Below are 18,624 nucleotides of genomic sequence, written 5' to 3' on the forward strand. Positions count from 1 at the left end.
TGGCATAGATGGGCCAAACCCTGCTTCCGTCCCCCAGACCTCCCTCACACGACAAAGAAAACGGGATTATAACTGTGTTGTGCTGTTTTTATAGGAACGTGGGCCTTGCCACCCAGATGAAACCAGTGGTCCATCCACTCCAGTATCCTGTCTCTCTGATGCCAGCCAGACTCCAGTGCCTTAGAGCAGGGGTGGGCAAACTACGGCCCGCGGGCCAGATCCGGCACGTCAGGGCTTTGGATCCAGCCTGTGGGATTGCCATCCCTGTGGTGCCGCAGGCCCCACACCGCTCCTGGAAGTGGCCAACACCACATCCCGAGGGGGCAGGGAGGGGGCTCCCTGTGCTGCCCTCGCCTGCAGGCACCACCCCCCACAGCTCCCATTGGCTGGGAAAGGAGAACCATGGCCAAGGGAGCTTTGTGGGAGGTACCCGCAGGCGAGGGCAGTGCGTGGAGCCCTCTGCCTCCTCCTCCCCTAGGGGCCGTAGGGACGTGGTGCCAGTCGCTTCCCAGAGCAGCGTGGGGCCAGGGCGGGCAGGGAGCCGCTCCAGATAAGCGGCGCTGGGCTGGAGCCCACACCGCAAACCCCTCCTGCACCCCACCCCCAGCCCCCTGCCCTGAGCCCCCAGCCCCCTGCCCTGAGCCCCCAGCCCCCTGCCATGAGTGCCCTTCCACACGCCGCACCCCTCTGGCACCCCTGCCCTGAGCCCCTTCCTGCACACCGCACTCCCTCACGCACCCCCTGCCCCAGCCCTACATTCATGGCTCTGCTTGCAATTTCCCTACCCAGATGTGCCCTTGGGCCAAAACGTTTGCCCACCCCTGCTTTAGAGGAAGGGGCGTGATACCCTGCTGTGGGCAGTTATGGATTGTCTGCTTCTCGGACATCCCATTTGATCTTATTCATCTTTGAAATGTGTTATGAAAACTTTCTGAGGCTGCCTAGGAATGATCAGAGAATGGGGGTGTGGTTGGAGAGGCTAGGAAGGCAGGTTTCAGATCCCTGGCTTTTCTGGTGGACAGACGTTGTTGGCTCGCTCGTCTAAGCACCCACCAGCACACTCTTAAAAATAGCTTTTCTACATTTTTCTTTTGACATCCCTGTGGTTAACTGAATGATCTGTTCGGGGAGTTCTTCGTGTCCCCTGCCTTGTTAGGATTCGTCACCGTGCCAGATGGACTAGGAATGCCGCTGGCAATAGGTAATTATACCTTGTTAGTTTGTTCCTGGTGCCCCTCAGACGCGCTTTCTAGGCATGTGGTTTCCTTCCTCCTGCGGCTTCTTGGTTGGTTGGTAGAGAGTGGAACTTCGTGTAGCCTCTTGGGTGTTCTCCACGGGAATCAGTAGAGCTGGTCTGGTCAGTTATCATGGCAGATGGTGTCTCCCCCGTCCTCCAGCCCTGGTTCACAAATAATTGGAGCAGGAACAGATGACTAGATGGAACTCAGGAGTCCTGTTGCCCAGCCTCAGGCTCTGAGCACTAAGCCATGTGTTTATCAAGGCCGTCCCTGGGCTCTCCTGGGCGGTGCCTTTTCTTCTTAGACAGGTGTTTATATTGACTGCTAGGCCTTAGTGTAACGCTCAGCTGTCTCAGTTCGTGGAGCAGGAGCCATAGCCAGCTGGGTGACAGAAACCAAATCCAGAGGTGGAGCATTCTCGCAACACCCTGGAAGTTAACCCTTGTGAACGAATCATACCAATTGCTGTACTCCAGCCAACAGAAGGAAACGGGGGCCGGCGACACAGCATAGCCGAGTGACGGGCGCCTTTGCCAGCGTTATCTGCTCAGAGAACTTTAAGGTGTCCAGCAGTCAGTTACTGCCGCAGTCCAGAGCTGCTGTTGCAGTGGAGGAAATGGAAGTGCCTTAATGAACAGATGCCGTCTGCCTGGACAGAAAGTGCTTTCACCCGAACTTCTGCTCTAGTCAAACTCCACCAAGTGTACAGGGAATTTGGATACTTTTTAAAATCTTCCTCTATTAAGGATATGGAGCCCTGACAATTCAATAAGTCCCTGCTAGTCATGGGTCTTGCCTCGTGCGTTAAGACACATTGGTATGTTATTGAGGCCCAAATTTAAAAACAAATGTAGCCTTCCCTAGGCCAGCACAGCTGCAAGCATCAGGGCCACCCAGAGGATTCCGGGGGCCCGGGATCTTCGGCGGCGGGGGGCCCCGCTTCGGCGGTAAGTCGGCGGCAGGGGGTCCTTCCGTTCTGGGACCTGCCGCCAAAGTGTCCCAAAGATCCACGGCGGGGACCCCCCTCCGCCGAATTACCGCTGAAGCGGGACCCGCCACTGAAGTGCAGCCCCCACCGCGGGTCTTCGGGGCACTTCAGCGGCGGGTCCTGGAATGGAAGGACCCCCCCCGCCGCCGAATTACCGCCGAAGACCCGGCTGCACTCCGGCGGCGGGTCCCGCTTCGGCTGTAATTCAGCGGCAGGGGGGGTCCTTCTATCCCGGAGAGGAAGGACCCCCCCGCCAGCAAAGACCGGGAGCGAAGAAACTCTGGGGGCCTGGGCCCCGCGAGAATTTTCCGGGGCCCCCGGAGCGAGTGAAGGACCCCGCTCCAGGGCCCCCGAAAAACTCTTGTGGGGGCCCCTGCTGGGCCCGGGGCCTGGGGCAAATTGCCTCACTTGCCCCCCCCCTCCTCTGGGCGGCCCTGGCAAGCATCAGCGAGTAAAATCGTCAGGGTTTCTGCTGTCTGCATTCGTGCTTTGGGTCCCTCGTGAGGATGTTGAACTCTTTGGTCATATCTGAGGGTTGCTGAAGCATGGTCTGCAGGACACATGGCTCAGCAGCTTCAGTGGTGTTCAAAAATTGTCAGCACCCCCCCTCCCCAGTCATGAGACTGGCTTAAAACCCATGAGATTTCGGTAACATCGTACATTCTGGGTTCGTTACTTACCCTTTGGCTTTTGAGTCTTTAGGGGGTCACGTTTTCAAGGTTTTCCCCCACAACCATGAAGGCTAAAAGCTTGAAAGTGGAGATTCTCCCATCATCACATGACTCCAGGAGCTTGGGCTTTAAGATAAACACCAACTATAATGACTCAGCTGCAGCCACCCTCTTCTTCATCAGAGAACTGTGGCCTATGGGGAGAACAAGGCCCAGCATGCTATGCTATTGTGATCTGAGCACCCTGCAGGTGGGACTGTGAGCTGGGAGACTGGGTTTCTATTCCTGGGTCGTCTTGTGTGTTTTTGGGCAAGCCACCTAACTCCTCTGGGCCTCTGTCTTCCCCATCTGTGACATGGGGATAATGTCGATCTTCCCTCACGGGGGACTGAGAGGCTGAACTTGTAATATTTGCCAAGCGCACGTTGGGATCCTGCTAGGGAAAGATCCAAGTTTCCCCAGCCCGAGAGGCAGCGTCGATGGAGTGAACTAGAGAAGATGTCCCTGAGTGCCTTGTACCGCACCAACCACACTGTCAGCGTAACTGATGAAGCAACAGCATGTGCAGCTCGTTTGGTATCAGTTGCATGTTTACAGGATCTTCCAAGGAGGAAAGTAAATAGATGCCATAAGGCAAAGGAACTGTGAAGCAGGTTATATGTTCTAATATGAGACGAAAACCCCGAGAGAGCCCCCAATTCCCCCCATTAGCACCTCCGCCTCATCTTTGTTTCCAACCCTAGGAGCTGTCATTTGCCCAGTGAAGAGATTGAAAGTGGAAGAATAATTCTGGGAAATTCTGAAAGATTGTATTTTGAGTGGGGGGGTGACGTTAATCATAAAAATGATGCAAGATTTTATTTCCCCTACAGGGCTAGTAAATGATTCACTACATCACATTAATTTATGACCTATTTTTTTTCTTTTATGTAGCATTGATAAACACTGTGTGTACGGTAACTGAGAAATTAGATCAGAATAAATATGCTGTAAAGCTCCTTGTTCTGGCTCTCATGACAGTGTGTCCTTGATGAGGAAAATAAATATGTAGATCTCTGAATTATTTATTCTTTGTATTGACAAAAATCAACACAAACATCCCCCCGCCCCCAGTTTCCAAGGCTGCCTCTTTTAGGAACACATCTTCTCTGTATAAAGCAAATAAAAGATTTCATGAGTGAATAACGCAGCTAGAGCGAGTTAAGCCGCGGTGAGCCAGTTCATGTTCTCCATCTCTGGTGAGGGGAGCAAAAAAGGGGCGGGGGGGGGTGTCTGTTGCTGATTTTCAGGTGCGGGGGGGGGAGCCCTTTTGGGCCAGATACAGATCAATTTAAAAAAACCCCCAAATGTCTGTATTTTAAGTCCCGATCCTGCAAAGAGTAAAGCAAGTCAACGGGGTTGACCACTTTTGAAAAGTGAGGCATGTGTGTCGCTGTTTAAGGATCGGGGCCTTATAGAAGATTGTTCGTCAGGATAAGAATGAGAGAGAACTTTGCAGAATCCTCTTCCTTGACTCTGTTACCTGCCCCCCAATTGGGAGTGTGGGGAGGGGGCATCCAACCTGTGTTAATACGTCTAACTAAAAATCCCCCTCAGCGTGGAAATAGCCTCACTCCTTTAGAAGCTAAGGACATTGTAGGGAAAAGCTATTTGCTACTTTTGCAAACTCTTGCTTTTTAACTCAGTGTATGGTTTTAGCGCCTGGCTCTGTGGGGCCCTGCTTTCCATTGGGGCCTCTGGATGCCCTGGTAGCTTGCTGCTGTAATACAGGTTGATAGATTCTAGTCTGACCTCCTGCATAACACAGCCCATTGCATTTCCCCCAGTCCCTCCTCTGCTGAGCCCGAAATGTAAGCCCCGGTGCTGCAAAGACATACACGCTTCCCCATGGACCAGCGTGGCTACTCAACGTGCATAAAGCCAAGCACATGCGAGGGTCCTTGCAGGATCGGGGCCCTAGTGGTCACATTTCAACAAACTAGCTGGAAAACATTGCACAGCTCCTGCTTAGGGCATGTCTGTGGCACGGCATGCCCATGACGGAGCCACGTTCTACAGCAACAGACAGGGTTTTTCCATGGCTATAGGTATTCCACCTCCCTGAGCTAGGCTGACAGAAGAGTTCTTCCATTGACCTAACTGCATCTACCCGGGGTTCGGGTGGCTTAACTCCAGCCCTGTGGAGTTTGAATTTGTTACGCCCCTGAGCGACCTAGCCTAGGTCAGTCTCCATTTTGTTACGCCCCTGAGCGACCTAGCTAGGTCAGGGCTCAGTGCCTGCTTGCTGCGTCCCTTACTGGGCTGGGCTGGGGGTGGGCAGAGCTCTTGCAAACTTCAGTGCACTGCGGTTTTAAAAACGCTCTGATGTCTGCATTGGCTTAGATGAACCATTCCCTTCATCAGGACCGACGATGTTTCAGCCAAACTGCCCTTGGCGTTTCCCAGCAGTGCTGATTAACTCGTTAAACAGAGCAATTCATACTGGGAATGGAAATATTTAATGAACAATAAGCGCTGGGACTCTTAGAAGTTTTATTATTCCTTTTTTTCCACCCTTTCTTGCACCAAACTCAGCTGAAGAGCTGCACAGACTGCTGGGCGAGACCTGCAGTGGGATTTACAGAGGAGCTGAGTATGACTTTATTTTAAAAAATATGATCCTGAACAGATCCTCTTACTCCTAATCCATCAATAACAAGCGATTCTGTATCTGTTGCCAGAGAACCCGTTTATGCACAGACAGATGGGAATAGAAGAAGATAATTCACTAATATCTTAATCTATCCAGCCTAACAAGAGAATTGACTTTTATCGTGGACAGGGCTTGTGGTCCCGGGAGTTATTAATGTTGCTTTAATGCAGCATATATGTCTCTTTGTAAAGACTAACAGACCTACTTGTTTTCCCTAGATTTTGAGTGCTGCAAACACCACTCAAGGATGCTTGCCAGGTGCTAGAAGCTGTCCGGTTTGTTCTTTACTCCTTTTCTCCCTCCAGGTAGGAAGGTTTTGAAAATGGCTGTTTTGAAAATAAGGATATTGGCAAGGGGCCAGGTGCTGTAGGTCTCACAGTGACAAAGGGATTTTATAGACTCCAATTGTACCTATAAAGCTGCCAGTTTGTGATCCGTGCGGCTTATTTGTATTAGGTCTTTTGGGGAGGCTTGTGCAGTTATATCTAGTCTTACGCCCACGTCCTTTATTTCCTATGAAGTTAGGCATGCGCTGGGACTGACCCCTGGGTCTGCGTTTCCCTTTGCAGAGCACAATGGCAGGGATCTCTTGAGTGCTGTTCTGTAGCACGGCTCCCAGCGAGTTCCTTGCAGTGTGCATTGCTCTACTGTCTGTGGAAGGTGCATTGTCCTGATTCTCGTGGTTGTTCAGACCTCTCTTTTGGGCTTCATGAATAGACTCCATAGATGTTAGTGCTGGAGAAGACCTCGCTGATCCACTAGCCAATGCAGGATTGTTCCCTACTCTCTCTCGAGTTCTCCCAACTATGCTCTGACTTTCAAATGTTGCTCTTTAGCTCTGTTGGCACCTTGGGAGCTTCCACGCTGCCATTTTCACAGGTCTGTTATGATTATCGCCAGGCCGAGCCTTCCAAGAATGAAGCTGTCTCTGCATATAAGTGGGCTTGGAAGGATTAGATTTTTATTGGTAAATGTCAATAAATGTCAATTTCACCATACACACAGAGAGAAAGTGTTTCCGTCAGCAATAACTGAACCGTGCAGCTAGGCAAAGTAAGAAAAATGCTGCTTGCGAACTTATTCAGGTTTGGTTTAAGGCTGTTTACTTTGTGCATCTTGACACATGATACTGAGAGTTTGTGTTTTATCGGTTATAAAACTTTCACTTTTTGAAGCCCAACACTTACTGCTATTAAATAGTTATTGTCTGACCCTCATTTCCTGACTCCCCCCATAATTTTGTGCAACTGTGAAAATTTAAATAGATAAAAACTGAAAACAATTCTTAAAAAGAAACATAGATATCACTTGAAATTCTTTAAAAAAAAAAAAATATCAATCAAATTCTGCCACAGCTGCATATAATCCACCCGCTCTGAAAGCCGTCTTTGTCGTTTCACTGGGCAGTCCCTGGAGAGGACTGTGTGGGAGCAGCTCCCCAAAGGGAGCAATGGGGAGTAGCGAACCGGTGGTGTTTTGGTGAATGGGAAGGGGAGTGAGAATTCTAAGGAATTAGTTCGCCCAGGAAATGACTTCATAAGTAGTTGTGTTTGTGCGGCCTGTTGTTGAGTTGGGTAGCAGTTGTTACACACTTGTTTCTGAAAGGCTCTTGGCACTGGGCATTGGTCAGTCTGCTGCTGACAGGAGTGCGTGGGTTTTTAAAAAACAAAGCCTCTATTTTTAGCTGCAGAGTGCAAGTGCACAATCCTGCTGAGAGAATAAATCAACCTGCGCTGGAAAATAAATGATGCTTCTCCCTGCAGAAAGTTTATTGGAAGAATGTGGGAAATTATCTGATTTATATGTGAGCTGAGAGCACCACCAGTGTGCAGTGGGAATCCATCATTGTACCATGTATATTAGGGCTGTCGATTTAATTGCAATTAACTCAAAAAAATTAATCATGATTGATCTCCGTTTTAATCGCACTGTTAAACAATAGAATACCAATTGAAATTTATTAAATATTTTAGATGGTTTTCTACATTTTTGCATATACTGTATTGTGCATTGTAATTGAAATCAGTGTACATTAGTTTTTATTACAAATATTTGCACTGCAAAAATGATAAAAGAAATAGTATTTTTCAATTCACCTCATACAAGTACTGTAGTGCAGTCTCTTGCTCGTGAAAGTGTAACTTACAAATGTAGATTTTTTTAGTTACATACCTGCACTCAAAAACAAAACAATGTAAAACTTCAGAGCCTACAAGTCCACTCAGTCCTTCTTGTTCAGCCAGTCGCTCAGACAAACAAGTTTGTTTCCATTTACAGGAGATAATGCTGCCCTCTTCTTATGTACAATGTCACCAGAAAGTGAGAACAGGCATTCGCATGGCACTTTTGTAGCCAGCATTGCAAGGTATTTATGTGCCAGAAATGCTAAAAATTCATATGCCACTTCATGCTTTGGCCACCTTTCCAGAGGACATGCTTCCATGCTGATGATGCTGGTTAAAAAAATAATGCTTTAATTAAATTTGTGACTGAATTCCTTGGGGGAGAATTGTATGTCCCCTGCTCTGTTTTACCTGCATTCTGCCATATATTTCATGTTCTAGCAGTCTCGGATGATGACCAGCACATGTTGTTAGTTTTAAGAACACTTTCACTGCAGATTTGACAAAACACAAAGAACGTACCCAATGTGAGATTTATAAAAATAGATACAGCTCTTGACACAAGGTTTAAGAATCTGAAGTGCCTTCCAAAATCTGAAAGGGACGAGGTGTGGAGCATGCTTTCAGAAGTCTTAAAAGAGCAACACGCCGATGTGGAAACACAGAACCCGAACCACCAAAAAAGAAAATCAACCTTCTGCTGGTGGCATCTGACTCATGATGAACATGCTTCGGTCCGCACTACTTCAGATTATCGAGCAGAATCCGTCATCAGTATAGAAGCACGTCCTCTGGAATGGTGGTTGAAGCATGAAGGGACATATGAATCTTTAGCGCATCTGGTACATAAATATCTTGCAACGTCTTAATGTCTTAAGCTTGTAAAAATGCCAGAAACAAGGTTGCATGTGCACCCGTAACTCTGTCCCTTGTGCGTGGGCATTCTGACACAGCCTTTAATTCCACATTTACCTGCTGTTGCTCAGCGTGTACCAAGCAGATGGGGGCATTAGACCGATGACCACATACCTTTTAAAAATGTCCTCAAGTTGTGACCCAGAATGTGACCATCAAAATGGCAGTGGGCCCGCTTGGCAAGTGAGGGCTGCTGGTTGTACAGAACTAGCTTTGAGACGTCCAGTCCAAGCACTGGCCGTTCTTGGCCTTTCTAGGCTCCTGTGGATTGGGCAATGGAGCAACACCACCCATTGACCGCAGGTGTAGCCAGTGGAGTGGACGAAGGACATGTGCTCTTCCTCTGTCTCCATGCCCCTCCCCCTTAGAATCCACATGTCTGCAAGGAGGCCATATATAAGCTCCCTGAAGCCTTTATCAATGAGCTTGGTATTTTTCACATAAGCCCAAGAGTTTGCATGCAGCACTAGGATCGTTTGTTTAACAGTCTTGTGGTTTAAAAATGAAGCCGTGACTACAAACCCAAGTAATTGCCGTTTTATTTCCCCCAAAGGCTCAGCAAGATTTCTGCTAAAAGGCGTATCCCCAGAGAGGTGGAGTACCAGTGCCAATGCACACCAGTTTAATAGGGAAAAAAAGCTAGGGAAGTTTACAGAGGAGATAAAAACAAAATAATCCCATCAGTGAAGAACAGAGAAGCATACAAATCTGTGAAACTTCAGCACAACAGCAACATTTGTCATTATTTACAGCTGCACAATCTCTGTCTGAATGGCCACCATGCTTTAAAAAAGACTCTTACCCTCTTGGTTTTTTGGGTTTTTTAAATAATATAGCCAAGGAGAATGAGTAAATGCCAATATGCCCTCAGTCAGTCAAACAAAAGTCACTATCTGCCTGTCTGGGGAGTGCGCAGTTTCCTCTGGGAAGAATGTGTGTATATGTCGGTGGTCCCATCTCTGGTGCTTGGGGAGTGTTCTTTAAACATCAGCTGTCCTGCCAGGTGGACTAGACCTGATGGCCTTCTGGAAGGGAGGTTGCTCAGTCTCTCTTCGTAACTGAATTCCTGTGGGTTTTTTTATATTCCATAAGACTGTTGCTGTAGGATAAATGTGAAATTAAAGAATTAGGGTTCGGTTAAGGAAATATATGTTCTGTAGAGAGAGGCCCTGGCTAGCTAGCCGAAGGAAGGCCTTGAACATGGAGTTGTAGGGCCAGGAGGAATGGAGTAGGGAGGATGTCTGGTTCACAGAATAACCAATGAAATATGGGGAAGTTTCTGAAAAGGCCCCTGACTGATAGGGGTGACTGCAGATGGTTTTAAATCAGACAAAGAATCAGTCTTGAAATGAATCAATATGGTGCTTGCCAGCCCACATACCAGTATAGCTCCTATGTAAACCCAGGTGCAAAGGAAAAACGGTTGGTCGGCCAGAAGGAGGGGAAGAGGCAGGAAGGAAAAGCCTTGGGGAGAAGGGAGGTTGTAAATCTTGTCTGGATTGAGACAGGAAAAAAGGGCGAACTGTCTGAGCCTTGGTTTTTAGCTGAAGTTGGTAATGGGCAATGACATCACCTGTTTGTTAAAGGGCATAAAAAGTAAACTCTTCAAGGTTTCATTGCTCAGACCAGCCTGAGCAGTGGGAGCTGACCAACCCGGGGGCGGGGGGCTAAGCACCACTGGCTTTAGCCTGTTTGTAAGTCTCTTCACTGAATGCTTATAAATGTTTTTTTAGAGTTTGGATGCAGTAAATTGCTTATTGTTTAGGCTTTGGGGGCATGTTTAGGGCAACTGTAAACATACCATTTGGCCTTTAGATTTAATAAAGGAATTGATGGTTAAACTGCTGTCTGGTGGTTTCCCATATTAATAATTTCTAATATTATTAATAATTCCAGCAGTTGGCCCCTGACGCTGCTTCTTGCTGCACGTGCTCCATTTGCTATAGCACTGGTTTCTATCGTCTGAACTCAAGTCTCTGTCCGTTCTTCTGGCTCACTTCCTACCTCAAATGCTCATTCTCATGTATGAATTATTTTGCTGAATGAATTTTGATTCAAACGATACAGTTTCCTTATAAAGTCCCTGCTTCCTGCTCTTCCTTTCCATTCTTCTTAGCATGAATTCATATGTTCTAAATCAGCTCCTGCCTACCCAGAGAGTCTCTCTGAAAACGATGGGGACTGCTCTTTGTTTTAAGGCCAGACGTGCTTCATCAGTTCCTTGGTTGGGCTGATGGCTTCTGAGCAATCCTTCATACTGGGTGTGATGCAAGTGACGGAAAGGAACAATTCTTTAGTCCATTAGCCTGCATGGTCCTGCTCTCTGTCGTGTCAGCTTTCTGCTCCTGGCGAGGTGATGCCTCTTGGCTCTTTGCAGCTCAATTATTAATTGTTCCTGTACCCGAAAGAAGGCACAGAGGAGGGTGGCGGGGTGAAAATCAGGCTGTGATGTTGTATGAGTGGGTTTGGTGCTTCTGTGCTGTACCCGTCTCATCGTTCTCCTTAAGGACACCTTCCTTCTTTGGCTTTCTGGTGGTTTGTGCCAAAATGGGTTACACAGGTGGTCGTGGGAGGTGGTTGGTGAGCACCTAATGGTGCTGTTCCTCTCTCTGGCTTGTGGCATATTTCCCGTGTGTATCTGCTCTGTGGCTGATCTCTCTATGCACCTCGCGCTCTCCCCTTTTTTAAAAGCAGCAAAGAGTCCTGTGGCACCGTATAGACTAACAGACATATTGGAACATGAGCTTTCGTGGGTGAATACCCACTTCGTCAGATGCAGGTTTCTTTTCTCCAGGAGCAATCCCTAGGAGGAGGAGAATTTTGGCTATGGAAACTCACAGCTCAGTATGCGTCTGATCAGGGAGTCGGCCGAATGCTGTCCCCACTAGCAAGCAGATGTCCCAGAACCAACAGGAAACGTTGTCACTGAGCCCAGAAATGGGTCATTTGGAGAGTTTTACTCTGGTTAAAACCGTCTCAGTCTCCAAGGCCTCTGGGTAACACTCCTTCCCGAGCACTGTGGCACCAAGTGAAGTGCTGCTTCAGGTGGCTGAGGGAAAAGGCCACCTTTCCTGGATACATTCAGACACGCGGTCATTAAGAGCACAGGGCATTGATCGTCGTATTCAGCAGGACCGAATAAGCAGCAAGTGGGCGCTGCTGCCCCGTGACTTTGACTTTGAATTCTCAGAGCAGTTGGGAGGCATCGGAGTAGGAGGAATTTTGAACGTGTGCAAAGGGGCCCTGGATTGATAGCACGGTCGCTGCGCACAATATAAGGAAGGGCTGTGCGCACGTGGTAGGGAGAAAGTGGAGCCAAAAGCTAGCCCTGCAAAATGGTCTGCTTCTCTTGTCACTGGGGCAGTAGTCAAGGCTCCATATATACAGCAGGTGGATTTGGAAGCCTCTGATATCTGTGGTATTACCGGGGAAGCTGTTAGCTTCTTAAAATTTGCTTGAAATCCCAGGCTAATTGATTGAGATATTCAGCTTGATGAATTGCAAACTAGGGGGCTTTCATACATGTATGTTTTAACAGCTGCTTATGGGGTGGGAAAGGTTCCCTGATGTATGTATTCTGTGAAATGCACAGGGCATCAATTGGGGTTCAGCCTAGCCTTAGAAACTGGCTAGCACCTCTGGCTAGCCGACAAACTATACAATCAAATTCTGCTCTCAGCAGAACAGCTCAGTTAAGGGCATTTATTGCTGCAACTCAGCAGAGAGGACCAGGACCGAATCACACATGGAGATGGGACTTTACTATGTCTCGTTTTAGTCTTCCCTAACTGCTGCTGTTGCAAACCTGAAACGGGAGACCCAGGTGATCCTGGGCAGGGTGTCCAGTCCGGCGGAAGCCTGTGACTCCGTTGTAGCTGTTGCAGAACACCTCTCCTCCCCTGCCGCCCTGACCCTTTCCTGTTGCTATCGGTGGCCCACAAATCCCCTTCTGCATCAGGTTTATACGCTCCTCCTGCATGTGATCGCAGCTGTCTGCAGCCTCGCCAGCCCCAGTCACTGCGCTTGCTGTCTCCTGCTGCCCCTGCAGACCCGCTCCCCATGGGTTCCGTCTGTCTCCCTCGCCCCCCCTCTACCGCTCACCTCATAGGTTCATGCACCTTCTCCTCCTTTGCGTCTGTCATGAGCCCGCCTGGGGCTGATCTCCCTGCTGACTCCAGTGCTCTGGCCTCCTGCTTGTGGATCCGTTCCCCTGGGTACTGTAGCTGTCTGAATTAGATTCTAAGCTCATTAAGGCAGGGAACTGCATTGCTGCCGTTGTTGTTTAGCTAGCTAGAATAAAGCCACCTCTCCCGGCTGCATTCGCACCTCTGACCCCAGTGTAGGGTACTCTGAACAAAGGGCTAGAGGGGAGGCTGAGCCTGGACGAGGGGAGGGGAACAGGGCCAGACGACGTCTATGGGGCTGGCAGGCGCAAGTCCATGGAGGGATGTAAATAGAGGAGAAGTGGTCTGGGTCATTGTTGGCCGCCTCTACTTCATGCAAGTTGGGCAAAGACTTAAACAAAAGGGATTTGACTCTTCTACTTCCTTTCTGCCTCCTTTCCCAGGATGCCTTGTTTGTTTTGTGGGGGTGTTTTGCCGATGGCCCCTTTACTTCTGTTGCCTTCGTATCCGAAGCTCCGGCACTGCCAGGGTAGCATGTGTACAAAGCTTATTTGCTGCCCATCCCCAGAGGTCTAGGCAAGGCAAAACGCATCTGTAATCCTTGAACCTGCGTCCTAGTCCAGGTGTCTGCCTTGACCGAAGGATTAGTGGTGTCTCTTGAAAAGCCCAGCGGAATGACACCTTACCAGGCCGCAGTGAGAGCAGATGAATAAGCCGCTTGCTTTCCTTGCTTCGTGTTTGGCTGAACGTTTGCATACGATGTGCTGACAGTCAGAGGTCATTTGTGTAATGGTAGTGTCTACGGGTCCCACTTGGTATCGGGCACCCCCGATGAGTGCTGGGTGAGTGACATGCAGTCACTAAGAGCTCAGTCTAAATAGACAAGCAGGCAAAGGGTGAGAGAGGAAAGGTCTCCGCAGGTGGGCAGAGTTAAGGGTAGAACCCAGGCCTTGAGTCTAGTTCAGTCTTCTCTCTGCTAGACCATGCTGCCTCCCCAAGGTCAGATGTTACGAGACAGCTGGGAAAGCTTTGCGGATGAAATGCAAGCGATGACTGGACCCAGGTCAGAGAGCATGGGATGGAAATCTAGAGAGAGGATGAAAATGTCGCCCACTGTGTGTCACCAGGGATGGATCCTTTAGCTTGCAGCGGGCCGTGTTTCAGGTTGCAGCGACACGAGCTTGTGGAACTGCCTGTGCGGTGACTCTGGTTTCAGGCGCTAGCCCTCTTGAGAGTCTAGGGGGTGAGGAGGGATTGGAGGTGTGAACTGAGGCTGACTCTGCTCAGCATGTTTCATCTGCTCCTCTGACTCTGTGAGCAAAGCCCTAGGTTTGGGATCTGGCAGGTTCTGTTCTAGCCACAACATCATCTCCTCTATCCAGCTAGGGTTGCCAGGCGTCCGGTTTTTGACAGGAACGCCCGGTCGAAAAGGGACCCTGGTGGCTCTGGTCGGCACCACTGACCAGGCCATTAAAAGTCTGGTCGGCAGTGTAGCGGGAGCCCCAGGCTAAGGCAGGCTCCCTGCGGCTTCTGGAAGTGGCTGCCAGGTCCCTGCGGCCCCATGGTGCATGGGGAGCCAGAGAGGCTCCGCGTGCTGCCCCTGCCCTAGTGCTGGCTCTGCAGCTCCCATTGGCTGGGAGCTGCGACCAATAGGAGCTGTGGCGGTGGTCCCTGCAGTTGCGAGGGCAGTGTGCGGAGCCTCCCTGGCCACCCATGTGCCTCGGGGCTGCAGGGTCTTTGTGGTCGCTTCCGGGAGCTGCAGTAAGCGCTGCTGGGACCCCGCAGCCCTGCCCCAGCCCTGGGCCCCCTCCTGCACCCTCCTCATCCCCACTCCCACCCTAGAACCTGCACCCCTAGCTGGAGCCTTCACCCTCCCCCTGCACCCCAACCCCCTAGTCCCTTCCTGCATCCCTGGCCCTACCCCAGAGCCCATACCCCCTCCCACACTCCAGAGCCCCCTCTTGCACCCCAAATCCCTCCAGGAGTCCACACCCTGCCCACACCCCAACCCCCTGCCCCAGTCCGGTGAAAGTGAGTGAGGGTGGGGGAGAGTGAGTGATGGAGCGAGCAGGGGGTGGGGCCTCAGAGAAGGGGCGGGGCAGGGGTGTTCGGTTTTGTGTGATTAGAAAGTTGGCAGCCCTATAACCAGCGTATGCCGGGCTGTGCTACAACTCGTTGGCAGGGAGATACTATGACTTCTGGGCACAGATCGCTGGCCTCTCCGCGCAGACAGGCCGGCTGCAGGCAGGGGATAACCTCGAAGGGGACCATATGTTCATGCCGAGTTGTTATCACACTCTCCGCGCTGTACCAACGTGCCAGGTTTCCACATAGATGCTATAAATAATTCAGCATTGGAGGATTAGACAAAAAAACCCTGTCAGTTTCCTGTTTTAATGATACATATTTAATGTCTGACATTTTGGCCATTTTCTACCTTGCTTTGTTCCTCTCCCTCTCTCTCTGCCCCTCCCTGTGTGTCTTGCAATTTCAGTCCCTTTTTACACCTAGTATTTACTAATTGCAGATGGCAAGTCTAGCACGTTCAGATCTGCCAATCCCCAACCAGATTGCGAATCAGCACCTACTGCGCAGTAATTCTTCTTTCCCTAACGCGGGGGGCGGGACACAAAAGGAACTGAATGGATTCAAGGCACTGGAAGTGGGGTACCCAGCCACTGATTTCCCCCCCCCCCCAGCACGGTTACTAGTTTTAACAGAGAATGGCTTTGAGGCTATTTGAGCTGTCTTCGCATCTCCCCATCATTCGGTGGCCTCTATGGAACGAGTTGGTGCACGCGTTCTGCTGAAACAGATGATCGTGTTGTGACTAAACCCCTCGCAGTTGGCAGTCTCGAGCACAAAGGCCAAATGCTGGGACAGATGCACAAATGGAGTTTTACAGGCCAGATCCTCACGGCTGTTAATTGGTGCATCTCAACTGTAGTCAGTGGAGCTCTGCTCCCTTACTCCGGTTAATGATCTGGCCCTGTGTGCCTCATTTGTTCCCAACGTAGAGCTCCAGCTCACATGAGTCAATCCCCAAATTTACACATTCTATATAACATCATCTGTGCTACAAAGCAGGCCTGGTGCCCTGCCAATCAGAAAGGATTTGGCAGCCCGCCTGGCTTCCAAAAGAGAATGGAGTGTTTTTCTATGTGATGGAACAGTTTGTGCTAGATAACTGGAAGGCAGGTATTACACTAAGAATCAATACTGCATGTGGGACGCTTTTCTAAATGAGGTTTGCAATACCCTGGGGCTCTCAGCCTAAATGGATTTTGGGTCATTAATTAGAGTGCTGAGCAAACTGTACACCTGTGTCAGGAAGGAAATGGGCACGTTCCTCTGTCTTTATTTTGCCTTCCGGACCAGGCATTCCTGTAATCATTCTGCAAACCCGCAATCTTGAGAGGAGCACGGCATGATGCAAACCCTGCTCACCTCCTGCTTGATAAACTTGTACAACACTTTAAGATGACCCTGGAGGGGCCTACTGCATACGATCTAATGTCCTGGGAATGATTTCTCAGTGAAAGGCCCCCTTGTATTTTCCAGGGATTCATTTGTCGGATTGGGGTACATCGACAGTTGGAGGGGTTGTTATTATTTATTTAATGTTTCTTTCATCTGAGGTAGTTCTTGGCTAATATTTTTGTGCTCTCTGAGGCAGGCCAGACTTACCCGAGTCCCTTTGAAACCTCAGCTCAACATGCATGGGGGAAAAGGTCACATAGGATTTATTTCTTCCTTGTAACAAGTATTAAAGAGGCATTGGGGTTAGTGAAGGGGTTTGTGATTCTGCTTATTATACAGCTCCAATCAGGATGAAAGGACATAGCCATTGCAAGAGTCCAGACTAGCAAACTCCTCACCTTCTGCTCTTTCCTCCCTCTGGTTTTCTCTGGCTTCAGAGTTGGTGGATCAAATTGAAGTCAATAGGAATTTTGCCATTGACTTGATTTGGTGTAGGACTTCATCAGCATGGGGAGCACAGGTAGGCAGATACTGAATGTGTGTTTAATTGTTCCCCAGGTTACTGGGAGCATGGAGACTCCATAATGAAGTAAGTAATTATGCTGCAAGCTTTACTGGCTGTCTGCTCTGCATGGGTATCCACACTGTGCTTTCTGAACTCCCCAAACTCTGTCCCAGCATGCACTCGGGTCACCAGGATGGATTCTTCACAGGGCAGGTTCTTCAGCTGGTTGTTCCCAAATGCTGGTTAGGAACCTGGAGGGAGTGTTAGATGTTGCACAGCAGCTCAAAGAGGGACCTCTGAAGAGGGAGACACTATTTCAGGATTATTCAGCCCAGGACAAAGTTATTGGGGGAAAGTCCAGATACAGAAGCTAGAATAGCCAGGTGGGTAGTAGAATACACCTTGCAAAGACAGAGTGGTGGTCACTGCGCAGAGAAGACTTATTGATTTAGTCCTAAGTGGAGCACAGGATCTGGTCCAAGAGGTGAATAGAGCTCAACCACTTGGCAATAGCGACCATAATGTAATTAAACTTAACATCCTTGTAGGGGGGAAAATACCAGAGGAACCCACCACAGGAGCATTTAACTTCAAAAAGGGGAACTACACAATAATGAGGAGGCCAGTTAAATGGAAATTAAAAAGAACAGTCACACGAGTGATATGTCAGCAAACTGCATGGAAACCTCTTAAAAGCACTATAAGAGAAGCTCAAATTAAACGTATGCCCCAAATAAAAGAAAAACACTCAGAGGACACCCCCCTCCAAAAAAGGCCCCCTGGCTAAATAGCAGAGTAAAAGAGGCATTTACAGGCAAAAAGGCATCTGTTAAAAATTGGAAGTCAGATCCTACTGTGGGAAATAGAAAGGAACATAAACTCTGGCAAATCAAGTGTAAAAGTACAGTTAGCCAGGCCACAAAAGAATCTGAAGAACAACTAGCTTAAGAGACAAAAACAGCAACAACAAAAAAGACACCCCCCCCCCAAAAACCCCCAAACCCTCTGTTTTTTAAGTACATCAGAAGCAGGAGGGTCTCATCAATCTGTTAGAATTCTTTCGGGGTGCCAACAAACAGGTGGACAAGAGTGATCCAGTGGATATAGTCTGCTTGGACTTTCAGAAAGCCTTTGACAAGGTCCCACACCAACGGTTCTTAAGCAAAGTAAACAGTCATGGGGTAAGAGGGAAGGTCCTCTCATGGATTGGTAGCTGGTTAAAAGATAGGACACAAAGGGTAGGAATAAATGGTCAGTTTTCAGAATGGAGAGAGGTAAATGTTGGTGTCTCTTTGAGGGTCTGTAGTGAGACCAGTCCTATTCAACATATTCATAAATGATCTGGAAAAAGGGGTAAACAGTGAGGTGGCAAAGTTTGCAGATGATACAAAATTACTCAGTATAGTTAAGTCCAACGCGGACTGTGAAGAGTTATAAAGGGATCTCACAAGACTGGGTGACTGGACAAGAGAATGGCAGATGAAATTCAATGTTGATAAATGCAAAGTAATGCACATTGGAAAACATAATCCCAACTATGCATATAGAATGTTGGGGTCTAAATTAGCTGTTGCCACTCAAGAAAGATCTTGGAATCATTATATATAATTCTCTGAAAACATCTGTTCAGTGTGAAGCAGCAGTCAAAAAAAAAAAAAGAAAGGCTAATAGTGTTGGGAACCATTAGGAAAGGGATGGATACTAAGACAGAAAATATCATAAAGATACTATATCAACCCATGGTACGCCCACAAGTGGAAAGCTGTATGCAGTTCTGGTTCCTCCATCCCAGAGAAGATGTATTGGAAGTGGAAAAGGTGCAGAGAAGGGCAATAAAAATGATGAGGGGCATGGAACCACTTCCGTATGAGGAGAGATTAAAAAGACT

At 48.8% G+C, this 18,624-nt stretch overlaps 1 protein-coding gene across 3 annotated transcripts in view; it reads left to right on the forward strand.

The window, feature by feature from the left end:
• RAB26 (RAB26, member RAS oncogene family) overlaps nt 1-18,624 on the forward strand; it is a 191,169-nt gene that overhangs the window by 49,901 nt on the left and 122,644 nt on the right. Inside the window, exon 3 of one of the 3 annotated variants that reach the window (XM_044979688.1) lies at nt 5,808-5,894. The exons of 1 other annotated variant lie outside the window; for it this stretch is intronic. In XM_044979688.1, the coding sequence (XP_044835623.1) occupies nt 5,808-5,894 (87 nt within the window). Of the gene's footprint in view, nt 1-5,807; nt 5,895-16,789; nt 16,821-18,624 lie in introns of all 3 variants that reach the window. One more of the 3 variants, XM_044979690.1, reaches the window with a different exon arrangement.

The sequence above is a fragment of the Mauremys mutica genome, chromosome 11, assembly GCF_020497125.1.
Source record: "Mauremys mutica isolate MM-2020 ecotype Southern chromosome 11, ASM2049712v1, whole genome shotgun sequence".
NCBI lineage: Eukaryota > Metazoa > Chordata > Testudines > Geoemydidae > Mauremys > Mauremys mutica.